At 44.7% G+C, this 13,363-nt stretch overlaps 2 protein-coding genes across 3 annotated transcripts in view; both read right to left on the reverse strand.

The window, feature by feature from the left end:
- Positions 1–11,792, reverse strand: part of Mgst1 (microsomal glutathione S-transferase 1) — a 14,416-nt gene extending 2,624 nt beyond the window's left edge. Inside the window, exons 1-3 of one of the 2 annotated variants that reach the window (XM_055610424.1) lie at positions 11,695–11,792; positions 4,707–4,863; positions 2,572–2,666 (exon numbers count right to left, since the gene is read on the reverse strand). In XM_055610424.1, coding sequence (XP_055466399.1) covers positions 2,572–2,666; positions 4,707–4,832 — 221 coding nt within the window. In that variant the 5' untranslated portion in view covers positions 4,833–4,863; positions 11,695–11,792. Of the gene's footprint in view, positions 1–2,571; positions 2,667–4,706; positions 4,864–9,592; positions 9,765–11,694 lie in introns of those variants that run through there. The other variant, XM_055610430.1, reaches the window with a different exon arrangement.
- LOC129679751 (uncharacterized) overlaps positions 9,615–13,363 on the reverse strand; it is a 5,274-nt gene continuing 1,525 nt past the window's right edge. The window contains exons 2-3 of the mRNA XM_055611158.1: positions 12,396–12,649; positions 9,615–9,766 (exon numbers count right to left, since the gene is read on the reverse strand). Of these exons, the coding sequence (XP_055467133.1) occupies positions 9,615–9,766; positions 12,396–12,649 (406 nt within the window). The remainder of the gene's footprint in view (positions 9,767–12,395; positions 12,650–13,363) is intronic.

Genomic DNA, 13,363 nt, shown 5'->3' on the forward strand with positions numbered 1-13,363 from the left:
TCCTCCTCTGAACACTCCGGCATAAAGGGGTGTCCTCCTCCTCTGAAGATGACGTGTTGTAGATTCCTTGCATTTCCCAAACTCAAGCTCTTTAGAATAACTCATTTTATTTTCTAGCCTTCTTGATTACCTTTCAAGTTTCATTTACCTTGTGGTACTGAGTGTGTGTGGTCTTGAATTTCTCTCATAATGAGGTGACAGAAGATTGGGTAGATAAGCCAACATGTAAAGTCCTTTCTAATCATCAGTGTCTGTGTCTGTGCGGAACTCAAATAATTGGCACTAAGTTACATTTCTTGACATGTCAGCACATACTACTTCAAACTGTATGCACATGTCCTATATGTACATGTATTAACTTTCCGAATACCTTCAAAGATAGCTTCCATTTCATTTGTAGCCCCACTAAGGTCCTGCCTTTTGACTATGGAAAGAGCAAAAGGTTTAAAATTACATGTTGAAATAATGAGGAGGAAAGTTTACTTTAAAAATAGAAATGGGAGGTTTGGGAAACTTCTTTCTGAAATTATTTCACATGTGTACTGTTACTGTTTTATTTGATGAGACTAAACAAGCCTCCAGAATACGTGGCTGAAAATGGGATCCTTGCCCCTTCTGTAGAAGGCGGCAACACTGGAAGTTCAGATTCTGACCACTAGGGGGCGCTGCACATGCTGGTATTATACTTCCTCTAGGCACCCAGAAGTAAGGTGAATAGCATTAAATGTCAGTAACAATTACACGTAATCTGAAAAGAAGAACATCAAACTAGATTATAGATTTCTCCTCCAGAAGTACCCACAGGAGGGTAAGGATGGCAGATGGAATAAGAAGTAAAGAGAATCCGCTCTCTCAAAATAAGATTTTTTTTTAAGCTTCCCCATAGAAGGCTTAAATGTTCCTCTCCATCTTGCTAAAAAGGCCACTGTGGTGCTCTTAGCGTTTTTCTAGTCCTGGTCAACTGTATGAGTAGAAAGCTAAGATTGGCATCAACCATGCAACTGCCTTTATCAAAGAGAAACTGAAAAGAACAGACAAGGCTTTAAATGGTTTAATGCCTCTGAAGCATCTGATGGCCCTCTCTAATCCTGATTCTCTCCCATCATAACACTTGACACAGTGTGAGCTTTTCACATTGATTCTTATGTCCTGGGACTATTTCTGGTGCATATTCTTGGCACAGCCTATTTTCAAGACTGACTTATTTAAGAGAACTGAGGACCTAGCACAAAACCTACAGAAGTAGAAGTGAGTGTTTTAAGTATCTAGAACTCACTTCCTCTTCAGAGGAAAACATTCCTGCTTGATGAATGTCCGTAGCACACAGGGAAAAGTCCTACGTGGTTCGATTTACTCAAGTCCATTTCTGTTCACAGTGTTTCAGTGGATGTGTGGAGGGAATTGAGAGAGGAGCCAACTTTACACCCAGCATAACAAGATACAAAATCTGGAAGAATGCATGAGTGTGTGAACCCAGGCCAGGCTTCATCTCGATCCCTGAGCCCATAGGCCTAGTGGCCTGACAGGCTCTTTAGCTACCTCAAGAGGCTTTCAGACGTTCACCGAGAAGCAAACAGGGATGATAAAAACATGATCTAGAGAGTCCATCTGACATCCCATTTGCAGAAGGGAAAAATTCTCTGCTCTAGATCTCTGTTTCATTGTCATTCACAGCAACCTGAGGAAGTCTATTCAAGTACCCAGTACATTTACTACCTTCATTCTCCATCACAGGACTGCTTACCACCTATAAAACTCCCCTGTTGCTTTAGCGCTCTGTAGCTTCACAGGCTAAAATATGACTGGAACTGTCCCACTGCTCAGATGAGCATTATCAAATAGCAACTGGGAAGACAACATGTAGCTCTGACATCCCACATATTAGAGAAAGGAAGTAACTAAATACTTAAATTTGGCATTGAATATCTGTATAAAAAACTTAGCCCATATGACTCTATGACAAAGATTAAAAAAAAAATCTTCAGATCTACAGTCTGAGGCGCTTTAGAAATAAGTATATTAACAGTCCTGCCAAGCTATGAGGATGGAACCGGGCTTATCCCTATTTAGTGTCCTTTGGGTTTGCAACATATTAAATACAATAGCTACAAATGAGATGGAGAGATGAAGGAATAGAGAGAAATGGATTAAAAAAATCACAAGAGAGAGATCTTCCTATGTCTCTGAAAAGTTTCAACTTTCATATTTTAATTCTTCTACAGGAGCACCTCGTTCTTTGAACTTTTGTGTGAATTGACAGTCTCAGTTTACATGAAAAGCGGCTGCAAGAACCTACCACCCATGGTTTACCTCCCAAATACTGTGATTTGTCTGTACCCCTAAACAGAACACAGACACCAACCCCAACATAGTCCATAAAGAATTATCACAAATTGGTGAGCCACGGTAAGTGTCACACCCCGTGGAGAGGTCTAGGTGGCCAACTTGCGTTAGTTCATTACACGCCCTACAAGAGATGACCGGCTTCTCCCTTTCTCCCCTGAGATCCTGCTCTCTTGGCTGGACCCTTGCCCAGCCCAAAGTGAGACCTTCGCAGAGACGCTGCTTTACCTTCGCACACGCTCCACCTTTTCGTCACTCCGCACTAACTTCTTGGCATTCTCTCCCTTGGCAAAGCTAGCACAGTCTTCTGGGTTGGCAAAAACCTATTCCAAATACCAACGGAAACAGAAAAGAAAAGAGGAAATAAATAACATTTATGCCGGGGGGGGGGGGGCGGTAGCTGGATGGCCTCACGTTCAACCAGTATCAACATAACAATGTAACCAAACCAAAAGGAAGCACCCTAATTCCAGAGACTATGAAATGTGATGGAGCAGTAGGGTGTTCGCCCGCTTGCTAATTTGCATTTGGGCATAGGTAAATGTGTACATGTGTATGTATGTTTGTGTGAGTGCCCATGCGAGTGCAGGTGCAAACCCATACACATGGGCGAGTGTACAAGTGGAGGCCTTGCATAGTCGTTTCATTTCATTTGGGAAACCCTGTTAACCTTGTTTTTGAGACAGCTCCTCTTAGTAGCCCGGAGCTTCCCGGAGTAGGCTAGGCTGGCTGCCAGCGAGCCTCAGGGATCCTCCAGTCCCCCTCTCCTCATTGGTGAGATGATAATTGCATACCGCCATAACTGGCGTTTCTAATATGGAACCTGAAGATGGCTCTCGGCCCAGCATGCTATCAACATGGTACCCTGGCATCCTTTACCCAGCGATGTTGACACACCGACCCTCACGAGTACCAACATTGCAAGCGATCAGTTCTCAGCAAGCAGTGCCTTTGCTTCCCGAGGCTGCAGGAAGAGGCAAGCAGCGGAAGTGGTGAGGGCTACACACAGCATTCTGACTTAATGGGCACGTGCAAACACCCTCTGTTTCTCTTAAGTGTGTACATCCTCATGTTGACTAACACAGTGAAGGGTAAGCAGATGAAATGTGTTCCAGTGGGCCACAAGGTCGCATTTGGGGGCATCTGTTCACGGATTCCTTCCTGTAATTACTATGCTGTTTGAAATTATTTTCCCCATCCCTTGGAACTTGAAATATGCATTTAAGATACACTTAAGTAGGCTTCACTGTTTAATAATTCATAATGAAGAAAAACACAGACTATAAAAATAGTTTTAATTTTAGCTTGAAAAACCTCATAAATATTATAATATTTTCTTAATGTGTGAGTATTTATTACAAGTAGAAATGTTAAGGAGAAGCACTGAGCAGAGAGGAGAACCGGAGTTGGCTCCTGAGGTGAGGTCTGCCTTGTTCCTCACGGTGCCCTCTAAGTGAGTGCCTGAGCCATACTGATGTCCAAATATGAGAATTGTGAATAAAGAAATAAAGCAATCCCAATGAAAAATATCCAGAATTGGGGGTGGGGGGCTAAACCAGGCTGAATTGAGTCGGGGGGGGCGGGAGATGCTGGAAACAGATGTCAGGGCCTTGTGACTCCAAGCAAGCACCCTATGGCTGAGCTACATCCCTTTTCCTAAGATGAGTTTTCACACAGCCCCATCCTTCATCGTTATGCAACGCTGAGTGAGTTACTGTTACTGACTGATACTTCTGTTGTCACAAAATGCATACATTGACTGCTAATTCCCAGTGTGATGATGTCAGAAGATGGGGCCTACTTGTGACATCATCAGGTTATGTGAAAAGGACCCTCATGAATGGGATCAGTGCCTTTATAGAAAGAAACGAGGCCAATCCTAAACTCCCCTCTTGTCCTTCCAACTAGTATGTACACAAGGGGAAGATGGCCCCGTGCAGATCTGGAATCTGTCCCTCACTAGATCTGGCACTTTGATCTCAGCCTTGCTACACTGCAGGGTTAAGGAATACAGGTCTGTTCTCTAAGCTTCTCATCCTACTGACGCTCTGTAGCAGAGGACACATGGGCTTCAGCAGCCATGTGACCCCTCTATTAAGTTTCTCTTAAGAGCAGGCTTCATTTTTCTCTGAGACTGCTAACAACACCACTGTCCATGGGTTCATCATGAAAGCAAAACAGGCTCATGTCATGAGAACCATTGCAGACCATTGCAGACTCTCTTTGCAACATAACACAGCACAACCTGCTATTGAATGAGCTTTATTTAATAATAAGCATGTAATAAAATGGAAAAAACAACAAGGCTGTTTTCCAGAATTCTAACCCCTACAAGTGAAAGAATGTTGCCTCTGGATTCTTACCTTGTTGGTGAGCCTCTGGAATGCAGTCGCAGAGCTCATGAACATCATCTTGGTGAGGATGATGGTTGCATAGGAGGCAAAGGCCATCAACACCTCATTGTCCATGAGCTGCTTGAGGTTGGCCATGCTTTCAATCTTGGTCTTGATCTTTAAATGGCTGTTGAAAAGGGGGAGGGGGACAGAAACACCCCAGGTAATTTGGGAATCACTAAATGTGCTGATGTCGCAGCAGTAAACACACTGTTCTTAGGGGGGAAAACATAGCATGGGCTGTTTACAAGGGAAAGGATTACATCCTCATGAGTTTTCAAAATAAAAGCAAGACACGGTGATTCACTCCTGCAGTCACAACTCTTGGGAGACTGAGCAGAAGGCTTGCTCTGAGTTTAAGGCCACCCTAGGCTACACAGTAAGTTTCAGGTCAGCCTGGGTTACAGGGTGAAGTCTTGTTTCAAATAATTTAATTTATTAATCAGAAGCAAAGATAGTTTCAGAATAAACAGTATGATAATTTCCTTAGTTCTGTATCATTAAAGAGGAAGATACCCAATAAGTGTAAAAAATAAAAAAAGTATAAAGATTATTGCAGCATAAAAGCAGCCAAAATGCCCCAAAGATGGAATGAAACACAGCGTAGCAGGAAGAACAAAGGGTTCAGTGAATAGTGCAGTGGTCACACAAGGCTCAGCAGCGACATCGCTCTCTGCCACAGCAGGACTGTCATGTTACCGGGAATGCTCAAAATCTGATACATGCCCTGGATTAGAAACCTAGCCAGGTCTCTAGTTAGAAACCTACGGATGTTAATAGTATCTAACAGAATTTACTACCAGATTTAAATGCAAAACAAAAAAAAAAGGAAATGAATATAATAGTAACTAGCTAAGGCAAGGGACCATCCACACTTTACTCTTTTACTCTTCATTTATTTGCTCACTGGGGAGGGTCTGGTTCTTAGGTCTCTTAGGCTGGCCTCTGACTTGCTATATACAGAGAATAGCTTTGAACTCTTGGTCCTCTACTCTCTGTCTCCCAAGTACTGAAGCTACAGGATTGTACCACAAAACCCAGCTCAATAATCTTCATGATATGAGCAGCCCAACTGGGGGAAGAGAAGACAGTAAACATTCCAGTACCAGACCCATAAGCCCACAGTGAGGAAACTAAGCATGTGGAAAGAGGAGCCAGGGAAAGGGGACCTGCTCTGTGGGGCAGATAGGGTCATTTCACATCCTGCTTTCGCATCTATCTAAAAAGCTGTCAAGAGGAGACCGAGGGCCTGGCGAGATGCCTCAGTGTGTAAGGGTGCCTGCTGCTGAGCCTGACAACCCAAGGTCGGTCCCCAGAACCAATATCGTCAAAGGAGAGAATCAGCTCCTGAAAGTTGTCCAACATCTGCAGACACAGCGAGAAGAGGGTGCAAACACAGGAAGCAGGCACACACTCGCGAACAAACAACTAATAAAGGAACAAGTAGAGTAAATGGTAAACTGAAGGAGCCTAGAGGTAGGACAAAGGACACAGTCAAGTCAAAATTGATAGGAATTTAGGGTAAGGCTTAACATCGGAGCCCCCAGTCCTATCTGCTGCCCTCTGCCCTCTGACCCCCACCTTTATCGATTCCCTATAGCATGTGTCTTCTCTCACACTCACCTTAGGCAGCATTTAATCTTCTTGGCTTCTCCATAATGTCTATTTTTGCCCTTAAATTCCTTCCTGTAGCCATGTAGCTTAGCCTCCAGGTTTTTTTTGTCCATTTACCCAAGTTCTATAAGGTACATCTATCTTTCTGTTCGTTGCTAGTCAGACAGTTAGTTGTCTGTGGGTTGATGGGGAATGTTACTAAAGGAAAAATAAAACATTCCCACAAACATTTAATTTTGTGTTAGATGCTTTGTTATTTTACTGATAATGAAACTGAAGCTTCCTAAGAAAACTCTGAATGTTGTCTCCTTAAGATAAAAGATGTGCCTCCTGCAGGTAGTTGAGCAGAAACGATACAGCCCTCCCAGGGGTTCTGTGATTTCGGAATCTTCCTGGGGGTACCACATCCCATGGATGGTCTAGTCTCCTCTATGGTATTGCCTATGCAAGACCTCCCAGTTAGCCTCCCATATTTTAAATCATCTTTGCTAGGCAGTTTTTACCGTGGACTTGACAAAACCTAAAAATTCACTGGGAAGAGGGCGTCTCAAATAAAAGATTGCCACAACCAGACTGGCCTGTTGCCATGTCTGTAAGGAACTGTGGATTGATGTGGGAGGGGCCAGCCCACTCTAAGCAGGAAGGCCTGGGCTGAATAAGAAAGCTGAGGTGTATGTGGAGGGAAGGGGCTAGGATACATCTCATCATCATTTGTAACAACCGATCCTGTTTACCCACCATTCAAATAGTTTCTACACAGAACTGTGTAGAAATTAGTGAGAAGAAACACTTCTATTCGTGTTAAACAAACGTGCAGTTTCTTTTTCTGATAATTTTTATGTACAATTGGATGAAATTTGTGAAATAAAAGGGTTCACTACGCTGTAGGTTGTTTGTAAATTCCATGAGTGACAGTACATTGATCCACTTCTATGAGTTCACGGTCTTGAAAGCATAGCGTGTTATCTCAGTGCAAGATAATACTTTCAGTAGTTTTAAATATATCTGCCATTGCTCTGATATTGGGGGAATAAAAGTCATGGTGAAATGCCCTATCCTTCAGAGCTGCTGTAAAGTTAATTAGCTTAATAAAGAATCCCTATGGTCCTTGTCTCTGAACGGAGATCTGAAGAAATACAACAAAGATTTTAATTCTTTAAAAAAAAAAAAAAACCCTCAGGAAGTTTATCAAATAGAAAATTCTTCTATTTAATTACCTTCAAAATAAAAGTCCCCAGGATTGTTCCTAGAACAAAAACTTATTTAGTGCTGGAACAAAAGTTCAGAAAGGTTTTGGTGGTGGTGGTTGTTTTTTGTTTAGGATGACGGAAATCAGTGGTGAAGAAGAGAAAAATCAGGAACCTTCCAGAACAGTTAGTGGGGAAATACAGAGGTGTTAGCAGTTGGAGAGAAAGGACAATGGTGAGTTTTCTGCATCTGTAAACAATACATAAGAGGCTGAAACAAGTGGAATTGCTAGGCTGCTAGGAATGTGGGCGAGCTCCTCAGGTCTGTGATTCTGGGCGACTGGCCAGCACCAAGTCCCTGCTATTCTACACCATGGGACAAAGAACCTCCTCTCTCAGACATCTTCCACTTTCCCACATAGGGGAACCAAGTGATGAGGAGTAATGCTAAGAACATTAAGAACTAGGAAACCCTGACAACATGAAGGCAGGCAACATATAACTCTGGGTCTTTTTTCTTTGGTCTTGAGACTGCTATCCCTAATTGAAACCAGAATCATGGCAAGGCTCTGGAATAATGAAAACAAACACCCTGAAAGCTTGCTGTTGAGAAAGGTGTTAAGGAGGACCATGTCGGTAAATAAACAATCAAACAAACAAATAAACAAATTGATAAAGTATTAGGTCATTTGAGTCTTCCCAAAATGAGGTAGAAACAATGGAAGAAAAGCAGAGATGAAAATCTGGATAGCTGATCAGAAATTACACTAGATACATAATTACAAGGATGGATTTTACTGTAGTCATCCATCGGTTTCACTGTCCTTATCTTGACTGGCTTCATGCCCAGTCCTGTGGTGTGGAGACAGCTATGCCCTGAGAGAACAGGGAGGCTGAGTTCACACACTCTGCAAGTAGCCTGGAGTCCAGGCAGATTTCAACAGAACACTTACTAGCTACAAATTAACTGGGTTACCATACCTGTAAAACAAGATTTCCTACATAGACCTTACTGGCCCTGACTTCTGATCCTCCTGCCTTCACCTCTGAAGTGTGGGGATTATACGTGTGCACCACCACACCCTAAAAATGTTCCTGGTAGACGCTACTCCAGAGGATTTTTCTAAGCGTGACTGACTTCGAAATGCTTTAATGATCATTGGCATCTTACAGGAGCCATGTTAGTGCTTGGTAGAGATGCTCCTGCTGTAGCACTGTTCTAATCACTAAGGAGGTAATTTAAGAGTTTTCAAAAGGTTTCATATACCAGACCTCCCTTTAAGACAGGTGAGGGAACCAGCTCTCCATCCAGTGCTGTTAAGGTGTTAAGCATACTGAAACACTGCTGAACACTATTAACATCACTATTAATCTTACTAAGTGCCTAAGCACTCCTTACATTTATTTTCTCGTATGTTAGCAGATATGTTGGTGGGCGGAGTAATTTGACTCCCTAATGGCAGCTGCTGGACGCTTCCCTGGCTTCGTGCAGCACAGGACATTCAGTGAACCATGAAGATGGAGTACTGACATGCCAGCTCCTGCATCTGCAGACTTTAGGGACACCTCAAGTTAGCACCTCAGCACCACAGCTGCTTGCTACCAATGTACGTCTCTGGCTCCTGAAGGCCTTGCCCCGCCACGACTGAACCGGATGTTTGGTCATCACAAGCCTGGGAGGGTGAATTCTGGAAACTTCAAAACCCTTTCCACTGATGAGTGGCGGGGAAGAATAGGAGCTTTAAAGGCTGGTGAGCACAGTCCTACGTTTGCATATGGACTACAAAAGCAGCTTCTCATTTGCATGAGGGACTATGCTACAATGGGTGCAAACACAGGCCTTCATTTGCTTGATGTCTGCCATGATCCCTGCCAGCGTTCCCTTTCTAGATTACTTTGTAAGCCAACATGGAGGCACCTTCCTATGCAGCTTCCTGGTTGGACGGCATCAAAAGCCCCCTCTTGAGTAGCCTTTTACTGTCTACGTTGTGTGTGTGTGGTCTCTTGAGTCTCACAATGTAGCCCAGATTAGCCTCAAACTCACCACACACCTACCTCAGCCACCCAAGCTCTGGGATTACAAGCCTGCTTCAAAACAGCCATCTTCTTGACTATTTGTGCTGTTCATCATTAGCACAGCAGGCCTGAGTGATGAGCCGATGGAGGCCACAGAGTGCCAAGGCAGTGGAGCAACAGTCATGAGTGAGCAGCGGAAGATTCTAGAGGCAGCTGGGGCACAAAGGGTGTAGAGCAGAGGTGACTACAAGGGCCGAAGGCAGAAACTTTGAACCCCGATCCCAGAAAGGCTTGTCAGGAGTTGCTGAATATCTAGTACCCCAACCCCAAGAGCTAGAACACCAGCCCAGGGCCAAGGTTGAGGATTCTATTACCCTAGACCAAGGATCTCTATAGCTGTCACTCAGGACCAGAGCCTGAGGCCTATAGGAGATGCAGCCCTACAGACTGCCTGCTCAGTTTATTGCCTCACCATTGCCAGCAGCTGAAGATGACAAAAGCTGCCAGTTGTCACGCCTCGGGATACTGATGGCTGAACCTTTAAATGAAGAGCCTAAGACTGTGGGACTCTGCTTTCCAGAGCTGCACACCTCTAAGCCCAGGTCCTCTCCAGGGACTGCTACCACTACACAAGGTTCTCTTCACCTACCCAGGATTCCTATCAGGGGAGAGCAAAGGGATGCCAGCCAGTTGACTAGAAACAGCTTAGGATGAAAGACTGATGCAGCAGATTTTTCTCTGTTTTTAAGAAAGGGCGCTCTGGTAGGGTAGACAAGAGGCCAGAAGTGGCAGGGTGGAGACCGGAGAATCCACCAGACAGTGCTTTCCTCAACTCTCCGGGACTCTCCACTACCAAGTCTAGGAAGTGCGCAGCACTGTGGTCTCCAGGGAGCTTTTCCTGGAACTCCCGTTGCCATTATTTCACCCTGAACCAGACTCACAGTCAAGATGCTGTGTCCAGTTGAGAAAGCATTGCCCTTTCCCTTCGTGGGCACTTGATCAAGAAGAGCAAAGTTCCTTTCTTTTCAAAACTGTTTAGCCTCTCTGTATCAGGATTTCGAAACACGGAAAAATCTGGGCACACAGCCACAAGGCCATGACTCTTCAGTTTTGAACCTACTGAAAGCACCAACGTGTTTGGTGCTCCCTACACGTGTGTAGGGAGAAAAGAGAAAAGAGGACTGAGCCCGCCCGTCATGCCGCTGCCTGTCAGCTCTAGAGTTCCTTGAAGGGACTGAGGTGGCAGATGCCCCAGCTTTCCGAGAGGCCTCAATGAAGGAAAATTTAGAAGCCCAAATAATGGTGGCTGATAGGGGAGGGTCAGCTGGAGGGGATTACTGTGGGACAGGGTGGATATGGGATTGGGTTTCGGAGCGAACAAGACGGAGGGGTAGGTTGGGGAAAGAGGTAGGTTTGGGGAATAAGTAATGAAGTAGATATGCAGAGGGATATGGGGCAGATGCCTGTGGGCAACCAGAAGTTCTTTGGAGTCCTTGGAGAGCGTGCTGACTTTCCTTCAAACTTCCGGGATTAACAAAGCCCCGCCCCCCCATGACTTCCTAAAAAATACTTGTTTGTCATAGAGTAATACTCAATTGGGACCAAACAAGTCCTCTTGGTCGGTAATTTCCAAGGACAACACAAGCAATGCTGCCCAAACTCCCTGCGGAAGTGCTTCCTGGAAAGCAAGTGGCTCCAGCCTGGGTCCTGAGCACTCCAGGCTTCATGACTCTTAGCTGGGATCCTTTCTCACAAAACTTAGTTCACATCTGCCTGGCATGCACTTGGAGAAAAAGCAGGAAGAAAATAAAAATACCCGTGATCAGTGTCCCAGGAACACCAAGGGACCCTTTCAGAGGCAACGCTACTTGGGCTTGAAAATAAGAAGAAAGCTGTCTCTTGAACATGAAAAGACACACGCTCCCAAGTTTCTTCTTGAAGCTTAAGAAACAAAAACAACACGCGCTAACAAACAGTCACAATTCCCCTTTAGAGCAGGCGACAAAAAGCGACACTTAAGCAGCTAAAGGGAACAAAGGCTTTTCAGACAGGCACAACAACTTCTCCACCCTCCGACCCCTTGCACCTCCCCGCCTCCCGGCAGCACGGGAGGCCGCGCAGCACCCCGGCTGTGCACCCACCTGAGTCCCGGGAGAAGAGCCGCGAGCCGTCCTGCCGAGCCTGAACACCTCGGGGACTTTTCACCCAGAGGACCCCGGCCGGCACCGCCCTCTTTCTGGCTAATTTTCTAATTATCCGGCCTCCGGCCCCGGCCAAGCCCCGCCCCCTGAGCTCGCTGCAGCCACCGCCCACCCGGTAGAAGCGCGGATTCGGTTCTGGTTGAAGGTGGGGAACCTTTCTCTGCCGGGGACCTCTGCAGCTCTGTTCAGACTTGGGAGCAGGAGAGCAAGAAAAGCTGTTTACCTTTACGTCCCTGGAAACACAAGACCTTAGTGTTGAATTTAGATAACTCAAAAAAGCAAACAAATAAACAAACACGCATGCACTTGCACACACGCAAACTTTTAGAAAATTTAAGGCTCAGGAGAAGGGCTCCATTGCTGTGACAGCCTTGTCCCTTCTTCAGGGTGAAAGTGGAACCAGAGAAATTCTGAGAATGTTAGGCAATTAATGTCTGTTTTGCACAGAGACTTTTAGAAAAGTGTCGCAAGAAGGCAGGGTCCTCAGAGCAACATCAAAGCTCATTATTGCACACAGCTCCACAATAACCGCCAAGAACCAGTTCTGAGGGCTTCCCCGACACCTTCTAAATGATATGTTTCCATCTGTGTCATTTCACGGGTATTTGCCACGTGTACCCCACATTGCTCTGAGAACCAACCTCTCTTCTTTCCTCTTTCCTTCTTTTTCTTCTTCTTCCTTTTCTCTTTCTCTTCTCTTCCTCCTCTTTTCTCTTCTCTTTCTCTTCTCTTTCTTCTCTTCTCTTCTCTTCTCTTCTCTTCTCTTCTCTTCTCTTCTCTTCTCTTCTCTTCTCTTCTCTTCTCTTCTCTCTCTTCTCCCCCTCCTCCTTCTTCCTCTTCCTCCTCCTTCAGAATGTGCCACTTAAATTTCAGGTTTGTATTTACCCGTCTGCCTCTTCGGTTTTGTTTTGTTTGTTTGTTTGTTTTGGAGGAGATTTAGCTTCCTAACCCTGTCTGGAACTTGCTGTATACACTCGACTGGACTCTACTTGTGACCATTCCTGGCTCAGCCCAAAAGTACTGAAATTTGTACCATCATGGCCCACTCTCCCTTTGATTTTTAAAGATTTAATAGACAATTCTATGTTCTACCCTCCTTTTCAAAAACAGAAAGTAATTAAGAAGCAGCTTGTTGTCTGAAATAGAAATTGGTCAGTCCTGAGATGGTTTCTTAAGAGGCATGACACCTAAAAAATCTGTTTCTTGCACTTTTCATTTCACTTGAAACTGGTCTTCCTCTCTGGGTCTGGGCTAGAACACTGATTGCAATGGAACAGAGCTTGGTGAAAGATGCAGCCATTTTGAATTCTTTTCAGAAAGTTTACTGCTTGGAGGACTTAAAGAGCCCTGCATTTATGCCATGGAAGACAGCACAAATCCTGAAGAGAAGATTTCAGAGAAGGTGGGGCTAGAGAGATGGCTCAGAGCTTAAGACCACTGGGTGCTCTTTCAGAGGTCCTGAGTTCAAGTCCCAGCAACCACATGGCAGCTCACAATCATCTATAATGAGCTCTGATGCCCTCTTCTGACCTGCATGCAGCCAGAACACTGTATACATAATTAATAAATAAATAAATAAATAAATAAATAAATAAATAAATAAATAAAT

Source organism: Psammomys obesus, unplaced genomic scaffold (genome assembly GCF_907164565.1).
Source record: "Psammomys obesus unplaced genomic scaffold, mPsaObe1.curated_primary_1811, whole genome shotgun sequence".
Taxonomy (NCBI): Eukaryota; Metazoa; Chordata; class Mammalia; order Rodentia; family Muridae; genus Psammomys; species Psammomys obesus.